The 15522-nt window shown below is 40.4% G+C and overlaps 1 protein-coding gene across 1 annotated transcript in view; it reads left to right on the top strand.

Annotated features, from left to right (window-relative positions):
• The window catches only part of Adamts9 (ADAM metallopeptidase with thrombospondin type 1 motif 9), a 171965-nt gene that overhangs the window by 108849 nt on the left and 47594 nt on the right, over nt 1–15522 (top strand). Inside the window, exon 28 of the mRNA XM_028773009.1 lies at nt 10847–11014. Coding sequence (XP_028628842.1) covers nt 10847–11014 — 168 coding nt within the window. The remainder of the gene's footprint in view (nt 1–10846; nt 11015–15522) is intronic.

The raw sequence follows: 15522 nt of genomic DNA, 5'->3' as shown, positions 1-15522 counted from the left end.
TCTCTCTCTCTCTCTCTCTCTCTCTCTCTCTCTCTCTCTCTCTCTCTCAAAGCATATGAAGTGTATATTCTTGGGAGTAAGGGAAGCCTATCAATAACAACAAAATAAAGAAGGGAATAGAGATTTTGAAAAAAAGGTGATAAAAATGTATAGATAAAACTAGATTCATGGGGAGAAATAGGGCTTCTCACGGAAGGTTGAATGGAAACATGGGTTTTAAGGAGATTTGAGGAAGTATCCAACAATCTTCACTTGAACAAAGATAAGGGGAAATACAAAAGAAAATGAAATAGGATCCAGAGACAGGATGTTTCTGGAGGCAGGAGTGTGCTACATTTAGTGATCCTGAAAGGCAGGGGGAACTGAAATAGAGGAAGAGGAGACAGAATACAGGAATTACAGAGGGAACAAGAGACTTGGAGACAAGTTGGGGTGTGGGCAGAGAGAGGCAAGGGTTAGATCACTGAGAGAGAGAGATAAGAAGCCCCTAGGGCGGGATGGGCTGGGTTGAACAGGAGCACAAGTTTATTTTAAGAGGGTGACTATGGCTTCTGAATTCAGGGAAGGAAGCAGGGGGACCCCCTTTCTAGGAAGACATTGTGATAACTAAGATGAGGACAACAGTGGCTGGGAAAACTGTGTACAGGAAAGATGAGAGTCTCTGGGGTTCCTGAGAGATTCTTGAGGTAGAGCTAAAGGATTAGCTGAGAGTTTGGATGGGGGATACAATGGAAACAATGGAATCACATGACTCCAGGTTTTATGGACTAGGAAAACAGAAGGATGGCATTCCTGTTGTTTAAACTAGAACTGCCTATAGGAGGAACAGATGTGTGGAGAAAAAAGAGAACTTGTGTTGGGAACCTATTCATCTGAGAGGCACACTGGATGTAATTTCACACCCCTGCTGAACACCAGTGCAAGTAGGCGTTGGCAGTGTTGAGTGTCTTTAGTTAGACAACAGAGGGAAACATGGCACTTACCAAACCATGTTCTTCTTCCTTGGTCTTTGGATTTCCTCTTCAATAAGTCTTAGAGCAGTATAGGAATAATTTAAATTTGTAAAACAAAAACACATTAAACATAATTCTAATCCTTGCCTTAGTCAAGCCGTTTATTTTGTGTGCATGTCTGTTTTCATCCCCTCTCATCTCTTCTCAGTGACAGTTTTTGAACCTGTTTTTAAAACTGAAATGTGGGCAGAAGGAGAAGATAAGAAAAGAGATGAAGGATTTGAATGAAGCATGTTGAGAAGGCTGGAGGGAAGTTTGATCTCTCAGTAGAGTAATGTGAAGTTAAACGAGCATCTGATTCAGTGATCTTTTGTCCATCTGTTCAGACATGGATCTCTGCAAACAGGCTCAAATATTTATGCACACTGGATTAGTATTAGAACCCAAATGCCACTTGCTTCCCTAGATTGTTTCCTAAAACATAGAGGATTTTTCAGTTCTCCCTTAGTAACTTGGGGTTGTATGGGGGTTCCAGGACCCCTTTGCTGGAACTTCCAGGCTCTGTAGATGGAGAAGTTCAGTTCCTTTGTAAGAAATAGTGTAGCATTTTTATACAACCTATGCATGTCTTTCTTAATACTATAAATCAATGTAAATGCTCTAGAAATATCTCTGTGCTGTTTAGAAAATAAGAAATCAGTCTCTACATATTAAATAGAGGTGTGATTTTCTTTTCCCCAGATATTTTTGATCCAAGGTTGGTTGCATCCGTGGACTCAGACTCCAGGGACATTTAGAGCCACTTGTGTGCTCTATTTTACAGCTGCTTCATATAAATAAAGGCGCTCTCATTACACCAAGGTTATGGAGAAAGGGCCAGACAGACTGAGAAAACAGTGTGGATTGGAGGAGACACAGAAAGGCACACTGCTTCTGTGTCTTGTAGATGATTGATTGGTACTTGGCCTGGAAGGGATGCAGTTCAGCAGGCACACACTAGTGTCTAGAGGCAAACTGATGAATTACTTTCCTACAGAAGCATGTCTAGTTGTGACTGAAGCTTCCCAGACCTTGGATACTAACATAGGTCACACCAAGTTGGACTGCCAAGACTTGACAGCTGCTAACTGACAAAAATCTCCAGATTGCCTTGATGCCTCCAGCCCAGACCTTTGATCACACTCCACTTTCACGTTTCAAGAAAGTTTGGTTACCATTCCCACCAACCATAGCTTGCCCATCAGCTACTAACTCAGACACTTCTTATTTTTCCTCCTTCCAGGTATGTGTGTGTGGTGCACAGTCGATGGCTGTGTGTATTCATATATGTGTGGGTACATGTACATGCACATGTTCCCACACAGATGTGGATACGTGCAGAGCCCCAAGTCTTCTGCCATTGCTCTTCACCTTCTTCATTGAGTCAAATCTCTCAATTGAGGAATTCTCCAATACAGGAAGTATTGGCTAGCCAGCTTGCCCTAGGGATTCTCTGTCTCCTCTTTCTGAACTCCAGAATTATAGGGGGGCCACTAAACCCAACTAACATGCATGCTAGGAATTCAGATTAGTTCTCATGTTTGTAACACAGGTTTTTAAACACAGCCATTTCCCTAGTTCATTTCTCAGACACTTCTTTACTTACCTCTGGAACATGGAGATTAAGGATTTTGGAGCCTGTTTCCCACCCACTACCCTCTTCTTTCAGCTGCTTTCATAAACACTTTTATGGCAGGCAGAGTGGATCTTTACACCATCATCATCCCTTTCCTGAAAAACACCAACAGTTTATAAATAGCCTAATGAATAACCTTTAGAAGAATAGAAGAGCTACAGAACTGGGGAGTGGCCTTGGGTAGTCACAGGGTACATTAAGAAAAATCAGGCCTGGTGATGGGGTATGCCTCATACTGCCTGAGTATTATTATTTGACCAGCATAGAATTCACCAGATACCAAATTTGCAGATTTTCATGGTTTTTGTGTCTCTCTTGATGAGGAGAAAAACTGTAACAATCACATTCTTACTGAATCAAAGTTATAGTAGTTTGGACTTTCACAGATTATCTGAGTTCATGTACATGTGTTATTCGTGCTAAAATACATGTCTCCCTCTAGTATGAACTTCTTACATGGTGAGTGAAGGTGAGAGAAGGAAAGCTAGAGACCCCTATGCCTCCTAAATCTTAGCGGGGGCTTGTTGGGTTGAAGGCACCAGCACTTGGCTTCAATACTGACAGATGTTTTGAAGTATAGCCCAATAGTTGACATATGAATCACAATTCCTTTTCTTAGATCTTTTAGCATTTAGCATGTCCAGAGCAATGAGGTGGGATGAGGCCAAGAACAGAAAGATGGTCTGATGCCCCATCCAGCAGGGATGATTATGTCCACCATATCAGCTTTCTTCTGTGCTGTTGCCTGGCAACCTCATGCTTTCTGGGATCCTTTTTATACTAAGAAATGCCAAGGTGGTCCTAGACATAAATAGCCATCAAGCAAGCCCATTAATACTGGCTTTACACCTTGAAATCACAGCCCTTATTTCCTACTGAAAGTTTCCCTTTTCCTGTTCCATAGTTTGGTTCTTGACCAAGGAAAGCAGAGCTACTTACACGTGAGCAGAGCATGGAAGGGAGTGAATATGTATTTAGTGGTAGTTGTTTCTGATGTTAATTGTGTACTTAGGATACTTGAAGTAGCCACATCCCAAAGTCCAGGGAAGAACAGATGTATTGATGGAGGTGAAAGGATAAGCAAGAGTGTTGAGCAGAAAAGATGCATGGAACTCAAGTATGGTGCCCATCTTTTCTTACTTTGGTAAAAAGAGTCTGTGTTAAATAGGGGATAGTCCAGAGAAGAGCAAAGAGTGTTAGCAAAGGTGTCTTCAGCATGCATGTCTGCTCTGCAGAGTTCTTCACACTCTTTAGAAAAGAAAGCACTTCACTAGCACACACTGTCACCCAACTTGAACTTTGCCAAAGTCCCATCTTCTCTAGTCAGCATCTCATAGAATGTTCATCTTAGGGTATATACATTGACAAGTATTTTCTTTAAAAAGGCTACCTCTTTGGTGGTGTATTTGGAGACATGCTAAACTTCATGGGATAGAAAACCATGGTGATAGAAAATCCATGTTATGTTCATGTTGTCTACCCCACATATGAAGTTTTGTATGCATAGACCCTTTCGTTGCCACTTAACTGCATTGTTCAGATTGTCTCATCTTAACAGAGAACAAATCTAAGCCAAGAGAAGTTATGTGTCCCCAACAGCACAATATTAAGATAGCAGTTATGATTCAAACCCTCAGTTGCATGTTGGAGCAAGGTGAATCACTTGCAAACAGCTCTTCTTCCTTTTTTTTTTTTAACCTCCCGTGAACAGCCAACTCTTGGACTCTTCTTTACCGGTTTCATGGGTCCTCTTTTACTGGAAGTTGCTCAAAGTCGGAAAAGCATAATATCTGCTTGAATTCTTTCTTTTCTGCCCTTTGTACTAGCTGTAGGTGACATGGCTAACTCTTAAAGCCAAGAGTGGATGCCTGGTTAGCCATGGTTCTGGACTGCATGCACATCCCTTAGGACCTCCAGTGTGACCGGAGCCAAGTGATTTCCTCTTCTAGTGATCAAAACTATATGTGTGGCTTTCTTTCTGAACGACCTTAAGTACGTCATCTAGTATCTTTTCAAACCTTGAGCCTAAAAGTAATAGATGGACTGGATAATCTTTGTGATGGCTCACAATTCAAAAATCTTGAGAAACTGACCCATAACTTATAGCCTGCAGCCTTCCATCCATAATTGTGCCAAGATCCATTCATCAGTCAACAGAAATGATAATTCACTGCAGGCCATTAGACAGGCCCCAAAGGGTTAATATACCTCAAAAATGGCAAAGAGAGAAGCAGGATGTGTTTTCAGCTAGGGGGCAATGTAGGCTTTTATTTATGCGATTGTATCTGTTCTTTACAATGCCTTCCCTTTCCAAAGTGTGAAAGATGCTGTAAAAGGGTATTGACATCAGAACTATTAGCACTGCCGAGACATTCTTCATTTTTAGGAGGCTGAATGATCAGAGGACTCTGAAAGAGTCTTACAAGGCATTTCTCTGTGGCCCTTGCTTCCAGGTATTCCCATAGGGAGGTAGATGTGAACGTTACCCAGTTTACCCAGTTCCTTATCTAGTCTAAGGGTTAACATGCTGATCATGGAAATGTGCTTAAAACTTAACTCTGCTGCTTCCCAGTTTTGTGACCCTGGGTAAGTGATGTCACTCTTAGGACCTCAGCTTCTTCCTTTATATAAAGGACCCCTAATAATACCTGAGCCATTGTTTCTTTGGCATTAGAGGAGAGAAGCTAATGTACTTTAGCCCAGTGTCCTGTTTATATTAACAATTAATTAAGAGATGCCTAATCTAGTGGTTAGTAATTATGGTCAAAGTTCATCTTTGGGTAGCCTTTTTTGAATCTTCACTTATTTCAGGTTAGTTCAGCACTAGAACTGAGAGATTCTGAGGGGCTCTTTCTTTATAAATATAGTATATAGCTTTTTGTGCTATTCTATGTGTGGCTATAGTTTTTGTGTGTTCATTTTATAGATGCGTTCTGACTAGCCATAGTGAACAGAGAAATAAATTAATGTTAACTGGAGTTACCTCTTCTGTCTTTTTCCATCTTCCACATGGTTCTCTAGGCCCACCATTCATCAGTGTTTGAAACTGTGAGCCCCCCACCCCACCCCGCCAAGTCTGTAGATTTGTATTTACATTGTTTTCATGGTAGAATAAAAGCTGTAGGAAATTGTCCTTTTGCCTTCCCCAGTGTTGTGGCATTTGTGCCATGTTCGTTTCATGTGACCCTGTATTGGCAAAGACAGGCCTGAGCCTTACAAATGGCCTTGCATTCTCTCTGATGACATACTTTCCGGGTGACAGTAACTTTATTTTATGAAAGGCAAAATGAAAGGAGAATTAAGAAAAGCTTCTTGTTTTAATGTAATGATTTAGGTATTTTTGCAAATTATACAGAATCAGAAGAGAAAGACTTTGAGAAGTAATAAACACAGTGTCTAAACAGAACTCTATCCGCCTACCTCAGTATGATGTTACCCATCTGACTGCCAGATTCACTTAGAAGAATCTCATTTTTTGCTAATAGGCCCCGGTACATGGCATTCTCTTGGTCTTTTACTCCTTGTTCTTTTCTACCTGCAAGTAATCAATCCTGGGCTTAGAAGTATATGCTAGTTGAACAGTATCCCTCACTACACATTTCACATAGGCACAACTTCATCTTTCAAGGTTACAAGTCATCTAGGCAGACACTAGACAAGGGCTGTCATCTTGGACCACCCACCAACCCACATCTTTCAGACATATGGTACAGTTTGGCCAGTCCTGGCCCACGGTCTTCCAGAGCTAGATGCTTTAAGCTCCACCCAGATGCTTCCTACTAGCCATATTCCATGAGCACATATGGCCGCCACCCTCCTCTTCTTACCTCTGTATTCCCCTCTTCTTTCTTCTGAGTTCTTTGCGATGAACTTGCCAAGTCCATACTGAACCCCATCACTGAGGGATGTCCATATCCTCAGCAGTGTCACAGCCCAGAGAACTCATTCGCTTTCGTTATTGAATCCTTCTCTATCAGATATGTACACCAGGGTTGTTTGCAGACTTCTTGATGGCTAAGGAAACATGACTCTTAGCACAAGGGAAAAGACAAATGCCAGGATCCTCCAAGATCAGGGCCACCAGACCCACATCCATCCTCATGTATAGAGCTATTTCTCTAGAGAGCTTAAGCCTTTGGGGAGAAACTAAAAACACACTGCCTTCATCTTGAGTTTCATTCCCACCAGCTGAGTTGAAATGCAAGGATTTCACATTTTTAGATGTTAGTGAGTGGAAAAAACGTCAGCACTTCTGACCACAGCCCAGCTTCCAGCATGCCCTTTGAATGGCCTCACAGAAACAAAAGCTTGAAATCTCAGGCATTCGGACTGGCTGACCTTGGTGTTTCTAAGTATCAAGCAGTGATAGCGCTGTTTGGAGTCTTGCTCAAATTTGGGGTGGGGGTTGGGGCAAGGAAGAATCAGTCTCTTAACTATGTTGAGTCATTTCCTAAGAGACAAACTAGGAGGCTATTTCGGCTGCAAATGTAAGGAATTAAATGTTCTCAGGAGCAAGAACTTTGAGATACATATCCAGTAAATAACAAGTACTAGGTGACGTACTAAATAGAACTACTGTCTGTTGGTGACGAAGGTTGATGTAAATGTCATCTTTTGCCTGGGAAAAGACGAAATGATCAGACAGAATTTTCCCTCGGAGTCTAAGAGCTGGAACCTGTGTTTATTTGATTAGCAGAGTGATACCTCCTTTATGAAGTCATAATAGTAGACCCATCAATGGTAGATTTGAGCATTTCTATGAACAGCTGATTTTCTTCAATGGTAATTTAGAAAACATTGAATGAAGAGTGTTTACTGTCAGATGAGATTCCGTGAGGATTTCTAAATCACTTTGAGATCTTAAGAACTCCAAGCAACTAACATGTGTGGTGAATCATGCTAACGTAACATTTTTTTTCCTTTCACCACTTCTATTCAAGTCCTATTGAAAGCAAATGTGCCTGGAGATGGATAGAGGGTAGTTAATCTATATATTGAAGGGTTCGTCGTATTTAGAACTTAGTTTGTTCATCACTGACTCGTTGGCAATGACGTTAATGGCAGACCTCGCATGAGTCACTGACAGCAAAATTCTCGGTTGCTTTTTTTTTTTTCATTGCACTGTCATTGTTCCCAGTAGAAGTGTATCTAACTTGTATTGGAGCAGCATGTGCAAAACACAATTCAAGGCATTGTGGCTGCAGTGTTGTACAGATAGCACAACTTATCTCGAGTAACAGTACCTATCTCTATTATCAAAGTGTATTGGGAGGTTGGGATAGCTTAACTATACAAGCGTTAGGGATGATAACCTCTTAGGGCAGTGTCTAGCACATAGTGAATGTGAGAACGTTGAGGCTTTTCTAATTCTGACTCTAGAGATCATTACCAACATTTAGACCCTGTCATCTAATGACCCTGGCAGATTATTAACTCTCATGAACTCTCTTTTCCCGCTTCACATTGAGGGATAACTTGTTTGTATAGCTTGCATACTGAAATGACTGTTCCTAAGGATGTATTTGCACTAATTTCACCCATGTTTATTTGATGAGCATTAAAAAACTAGTTTTTTTTAAACTCTAGTCAAGCAAATGTTACCACCTACTATTCTTATGCTTTCTACCAGACCCATTTCCTACAAATAAAAACACGATTGACTCTCAGTGTTTTTTTTTTCCTCCCTGTGTGTACCATCTTTAAAATGGTAGCAAATTTTATCACCATCTGTTCAGCTGCACAAATCAGAAATCTGAATGTCACCTTTTGCCCTCTTCCCTTCATGCTACATCTGACCCATACTATCATTTTTATTTGAAAAAGGTACAATCCTAACAACTGTCCCCACCCAAACCTTCTATAACCAGTGGTTCGCAACCTTTCTAATGCTGTAACCCTTTCATACAGTGCCTCGTGTTGTGGTGACCTCCAGCCAGTAAATTATTTTGGTTGCTACTTCATAACTGTAATTTTACTACTGCTGTGAATCATAATGTAAATATATGATATGTAACCTCTGGGAAAGGGTCAGTCAACCCACCAAAGGATCACAACCCACAGGTTAAGAACCTCTGTTCTATATAGTCATCCAAGCCATCATCAGCACAGTGGCTCTTGTCAACACAAACATGGCGGGCTTGCTTTGTGGTTTCTTACATTTCCACTAACCCTGTACTCATATCTAATACTTGGCTTCGTAGTCAGAGTAGAATTTTCAAAACAAAAATTAGACTATTCCTTATCCTGAGTTAAGTCTCCTCTAAGATTTCCCATCATGTGCCAAATATAATTCAGTCTCATTTTTATGATCTTCAGGCTTTCCTGGCGTGGCTCCATGGAAGACCTCAGGGAGCCCTCTTTGAATCACTCCAGCTATTTGTTTCTTAGAAGTCAACTCAGTGAATACTCATATGCAATATTTATTTTTGTCATCACTTGAGCAATATTAATTACCATGACTGGTCTCTACATTCCCTGAAGAGTCAATTTTGTTATCACTGTATCTCCAGTGTGTCATATAATTTCTATCACATGGCATGTACACAATAGATGTTCGGTTCAGTAAGCAAATGAACTTAATCCCAAATTGTAATTATGACTTCATACTCTTATTGAAGTAATATTTTAAAAATTATCAGTTGGTCACTTACAATAGACATTATCTTTGTGCACATCATTAGCTGTTCTCAGAGACTGAAGTTCTAAGAACTTTATTACAAGAAGCCTTTGAAAATGATATTGAGTACTCTACATGTATCCTAACACTGTAGGTTAATTGTTGAAGATTTTTGTTTAGATACAGACGTTCCAACCAGCTTTCTCCTTCCAAGTTGTAAAATACTAAGATTTTCATAATGGCTACTCTAAATCATATATTCATGAATATTTCACTTCTTAAAGTAAAAAGTTAAAGCCAAATGTACAAACATACATATTTTAAATTCTCTACCAGCTCCAGTTGAAAATTTTATAATATTTTTTTAACAGAAAAACTTTTTGGCTCATTTATGAATGGTATAACATTGAGGATGTCTGGTAATAATGATAAAATTAGTATTAAGCTCCTTGTTTTACATGAAACTGTTTGTCTATTAGGCATAAAAGGGCATGGTAATTTAAGCCAAAAAAATAACAAAGTTACTGGAGGAGTTGGGAATAAGAAACATAAAATCAAGAGAAATGTAATGTGAAATCTATTTTCATTGAGACTTTGTCTTTTATTCTCCATTCTTAAATTTACTCTCCTCTAGAACACAAGACAATTATATTGGGAAATAAACTGCCTTTAAAGATCTGAGCCATCAGTTTATGATGGTTGAGTAAAGACTCATAATTGCTAACGAAGCCTTGGATGTTGAATGTCTCATACGTCCATTGGGGCCAGCCTCTTGCCTGTTCTACAAGAAGCTGTCACATCAAATTCTTGTCCAGACTCCATGGGCACTTTGATTCTTAAACCTTTCTGAGAAACCTAATCTGAAATCAAAGTCAAGTTTCCTAGATGTGGTCAGACAGGGTCACATTTAAAACAGTCCAGTGAACCAACAGATCAAAGTTGAAAGGTAATGCCTCCCTCCTGAAGTTGGCACAGACTCACCCACCAGCTAACCTTTTCAGGGTTTTTTTTTTCTCTTGCCTCTTTCACCTCTTTCCAATGGGCTGGGAAAATGAGAGCTTTTTTCCCTTAAAGAGATAGATGGAGAGTTTTCTTAAATACAATCTTGAAAAAGTTGAGCAGAGTCATATGAAAATGTCCTTCATACCAATCAGTGAATCAGGAGATATTTCATTGAAGATGTGCTTTACCGTTTTATAGCAGGACTTCCCTCAGTGAAAAGGCCATACATAGTAATTTCAGAATCAAGAGGCAGTTTTCAGGTTAAATTGTCGGGATTTCCCATGCTTCTGTATAAAGCAACACGCCACACAGGGCTGCTGCCATATCACTACAATGCATGGGCATTTTTGTTTTTGTTTTTTTGGTTTTGTTTTTTGGTTTTGTTTTGTTTTCTGTTACCACCTTTCTCCTCTGTAAGGCTTTCAGTTCTTCTCTAGAATGGCACTGGAGAAAAGTGGGTAATGGTAACTCTCATTAGACTTGGTCTTATGGTCACATTACACATTTTCTTTCTTCCTTTTTTTTAAAAAATAAAAATCAAAGTCACTGTAATTTAAAAAAAAAAAACACCAACAACCTTGCCATTGCTTTATATTGCAGTGTTCTGTCTCTTGTGGTCGAGGGCATAAACATCGAAATGTTTACTGCTTGGCAAAAGATGGAAGCCATTTAGAGAGTGATAACTGTAAGCACCTTCCTAAGCCACATGGGCACAGAAGGTGCCGAGGAGGACGGTGTCCCAGATGGAAGGCTGGCGCATGGAGTCAGGTGAGCAATGCTTCTCTACCCACTGCTTCCTTCTGTCCAGCCCCGGGCCTGCCACCAGCATATTCTCTGTGTCTCTCTGCACCGTTCTCATTTTACAAACTGGGAGGAATCGTCACCAGGCAGGCTGGGTGACCTTGGACGAGTGACCTCAGTCATTAGCGTGTTGGTGCAGTTGTAAGGCTGAGTCTCATGGTGATAGGCGACAGATGTCTAATACAGAGTAGCCCTTCTGTATCTGGCTGGTGGCCTTGTGTCATCAGTTGCCACTTACAAAGGTATAGTTTGGCATGCACTGGGATGAATTGCTGTCACCTGATGGGAACTGAGACTCACTTTACCATGGAGATTCTTTCCTATCACATAGACTACCTAACAGAGATGACTTAGGGAAAAAGGAGTGTATTTTGAATTTCCATTTCAGGGGATACTGGTCTGGCAGGGCAGGGTGCAGTACGGTCTGTGGGCCAGCGGTCTGGGGCTCAGCTGTTCAAATCTTGCAGGTCAGGAAAGAGAGAGAGACAGAGCTAAAAGCAAGCAGGACCAATCTGCAACCCTTAAAGGCAACCCCCAATGACCTATCTCCACTAGTTATAACCCCCTGTCCCCAAAAGTGCTACCATCTGGGAATTAGGATGAACCTCTGGGACAATTCACCTTTGAACAATAACAATTGTCAATATGAAATATTGGCCAATATCTCTCTGCCCGTTTGCTTGTTCACAAATGAGATGGGGAACGTGAAGGAGAGCTCTCTGTCATTTTGTAGCTGTGGAACATTGGGTTGTTTGTTTGACCTTCCTGGGCTTATTTCGTGCGGTTCTTACAGGGATTTAATGTAGTAATGAATCCAAGTGCTTTGCTGGTGGGAGGGAGCTGGGGAAATTGAATCCAGTAGAGTCTCAAGTAATATTCTGTTTGGATGAGGGTGATGTATGCTTTAAATGGGAAGAGAAGAGGAACCCAGGACACCAATTACAGTCTCTTGTTGAACCTGCAAAAGCAACTTTAGAAGCTTGACAAACTAAAGTCATTTGTATGTCCTTAGAGTCGGTCTCCTAGAACCCCACTGTTTGCATACTCTCTCAAAGTGGTTGAAGGTGCTTACTTGAAAGTAGGGAAGTTCGATTTCTTTTTAAAACATTCTATTCTTAATTCTGAGCTGATCAGATTCAGCAGGAGGTAGCCTGTCTTCTCATTCTCCCAGGCTGTGGCTAGCCATGCCAATGACTCCCCAAGGATCAGTGAAAACTAGGCTTAGAGTTCATGGCCTCCAGAATTCTTCCAGCTCTGGATACAGCCATGTTAACACCAGGAGAGCTGAGGGGTTTCTACTTTAATATTCCAGAGGAAATCCCTCTAGAATCGGAATGCTGCTTACATGTCCTCAGCTGATACTGCTGTTCTCTATACCCACGTCCTCCTTTACAGAAGAGTACAGCGTAGGGCATCATTCCCCAGCACAATGGCCTGGTCCTCTAGAGGCTTGTGTCATAAAGAAACATCTGGGATTTGATTGTTGGCTTTAATTTGGCAATCAAAGAATGCATGCTCTGCCTTCCCCGGCTTCTGTCAGGGATTGTGTTCAAGGCACTATGTCACACTTGTCATCTTCTCTAATGGTTCCTAAGTGACCATTATCATCTCTTAACTTCCAGCCCCTTTGTTTTTGGAGCTATTCAGTTCATGCAAAGCCTGCAGCTAACGTTATTTAAGATGCCGCACTAATTAGGCTGTCCTTTGGTAGGCTTTCATGCTCTGTCACTCTTTGCTCTGTTCCTTGGCCTTTTCTTACCTATTTATCTAATGCGATTCCCCCACCCCGAATATTAAGCTCAGAGCATGTAAACGTCATACATCTTAAAGACCAATTTATTCACTGAAGAGATGCATAAATGAGTCGTCTGCTCTTTATTGGGAAACATGAACTGAGTTTTACTACAATATCCAGGAGAAGCCTAAAATTGCTTATCAAGCTAGGATGTTAAGTCTGAAACCTGGTTTGTTTGTTTGTTTCTTTGTTTGCTTGTTAAACATAGATTATTATCAAAACGCCTCCATAGGAAAAAAGCACACCTGTTCAAAACACTCACTCAGAATTGATTTGCAGGGATAAATTGTGAAAGGAGGGAAGACTTGAAAATCACTTGGGCCGCTGGTTGATGAAGACAGTCTGCATGCTTAAGGATTATTGGCTCACTAATTAGCTGGTGGTAAACAAGAATATTCCTAAGGCCATGATGTTGAGCAAAAGAAATGAATGCTCACTTGCTATAATATTTAAATTTTATATCTGACCCTTCTGTTGTCTGCTAGTAGCTATATTCCAGTCCTCTTGTCTTCTAGATATAAAGAATAATTAGTACAATTTTTCATCTTGTCAACATGTCTGATGATACTAAGATGCGTTGAGTGTTGCCATAGGACTCTACCATCCTTAATAATCTCACCCCAAAATGCAGCATTGTGTGATATAAAGTAGATGTTTCATTTCTGGATCCTCTGAAATCTTGAAGCCATAAAGGAAATTCACTTTTTAAAAAAATCCTCAGTAAAGTCTTAAAGGATTTCTTTTTCCTTCAAACAGTCATGTTCAATTTGTTCGGATGATTTTGATCAAGAGCTAAGAGATGCTGATGAAATTTTAGGACAAGAATCACCACTGGGTTTTCCATTCAGCCGGATGCTATGAAGGCTCAATAAGTCCCCTGGGGCCAAAATTTTGTAAGGTACAGTTAGCTAGAATTATGCTGATCTTCCAGAAAGCCCCCTTCCCCCGAAATGATCAGAAAAAAAAAACCACATTGAGCTGAAAAGAACACTTCTTTACTCATTGGTCCTAAGTTCTGTCCATCATTTCATTTCTCACTCCTGAGGCACTGCCCTTTTTCTCAGTTTACCACCCATGGGTGGGGTCAGGATAGGCCTTACAAACCATGGAACTCTCTCCATTGACTTTACTTCCTTACTGATATAACATGTGATGAAATTCGTACAAGCCATGATGTCTCAGATTCATAAGGTTTCATTTTTAAGTGATCTCTGTTGCAAACGTAGAAATGAAACTGGCAGGTTGCCCTCTGCGCCGTTCTTGGTGTTGAAGGAAAGCAACCTGATTGTGGTGTCTGCTGCAGGAGGCTTTTCAAGCATTTTCTGGAGACAGTGGGAAATCTGTAGCTTCTGCCCTTGGAGACATTAAGGGGACAGTCCTATGAGTGGTGATGAGAAACAGTTGCCTTAGTATTTTCTGGTCTCCTGGCTATTTGGGTTTTATTTGAGCCATGAACATGGTTTGAATATAAACTTCTCACCCCAGCTTTTGCTGGCATAGTATAAAACGTTGCCTCATGGTAGTGCCGTGTTTGAAAACTGGGAGCCAAGTTTAAATCTAATCCACAATGACTTTGCCGCATTGACTTGACAGATTTGATATTGATTCAATATTGTGCTTTGTTTTTCTTTGAGCTAAGGTAATTGTCTCTGTTCTTCACTGTGTTCATGGAACGTCTATTGACAAGGTTTATTAGAAAATAAAAAATTATTTTATAGAAGATGCTTAGCACACTGCTAATCACTCAACTGGAGGTAATTTTATACCCTGTGAGACAATTAGCAGTGTCTAGAGATGGAGTTGTCATAGCTTGTACAGAGGGACCCATAACTGGGTTTAGTGGAGACAAAGGAAGAACACATCCAAACTTCTACAGAACACAGGGCATCGTCACAACAAAGATGCACTGAGATGCTTATACAGAACCCAGCATACAGAGTGCACTTAGTGAAAGTCCAGCAGGTGATGTTATTATTTATAGAAGCTTTATTAATATTATTACTTATAAAAATTTATATAATGGCTATTTATATAATTTAGATTTATATAATTTAAATAGTGACTATTTTCAAGTTAATTCCCACTTTAAAATAATGGTGCCACCATAAGCTCAGCATAATTCTAGAAGAAACTGTGTGACAAAAATACTTTCTAATTTTTCAGCTATATACTGATTACCCAAACATGAGAAATTTCAGATTTTATTTTTTAAAATCTATGTACGTGTCAGATTCCACTTAGGCCAGTGAGTTCTACATTCTAGTATTGCACAGCAGGGAGCTAAAAGAGATGAAGCCTGCTCCCAGCTCAGCAGTTCACCACGAAAAACATCCCCGTTCACACCCTTTCAAACAGACTGGTCCTATCAAGATGATGGGAGGGGTGCATTGATAAAGGGAGTGGGTGGATGGGTGGGGGCACACCCTCATAGAAGCAGTGGGAGGGGGAACGGGATAGGGAGTTCCTGGGGGGGGAGTATGGGGAAAGGGGATAACAACTGAAATGTAAATAAGTAGACTAACCAAATATATATATAAATAAATATATATATATACATATATATGTAAATAAATTGTTGTCTTCCACCAAACAGTGCAGGAAAATGAAATTCAAGTGTAGCGTGCCTCATTCTGAGCAGAGATTACCACAAATGCACTATCCAGAAAGGCAGGCTTTGCAC

The sequence above is a fragment of the Grammomys surdaster genome, unplaced genomic scaffold (genome assembly GCF_004785775.1).
Source record: "Grammomys surdaster isolate TR1022 unplaced genomic scaffold, NIH_TR_1.0 220, whole genome shotgun sequence".
NCBI classification, from domain to species: Eukaryota; Metazoa; Chordata; class Mammalia; order Rodentia; family Muridae; genus Grammomys; species Grammomys surdaster.
The sequence above is the reverse complement of the archived record's forward strand: the minus strand, read 5'-3'. Positions and strand labels throughout refer to the sequence as shown.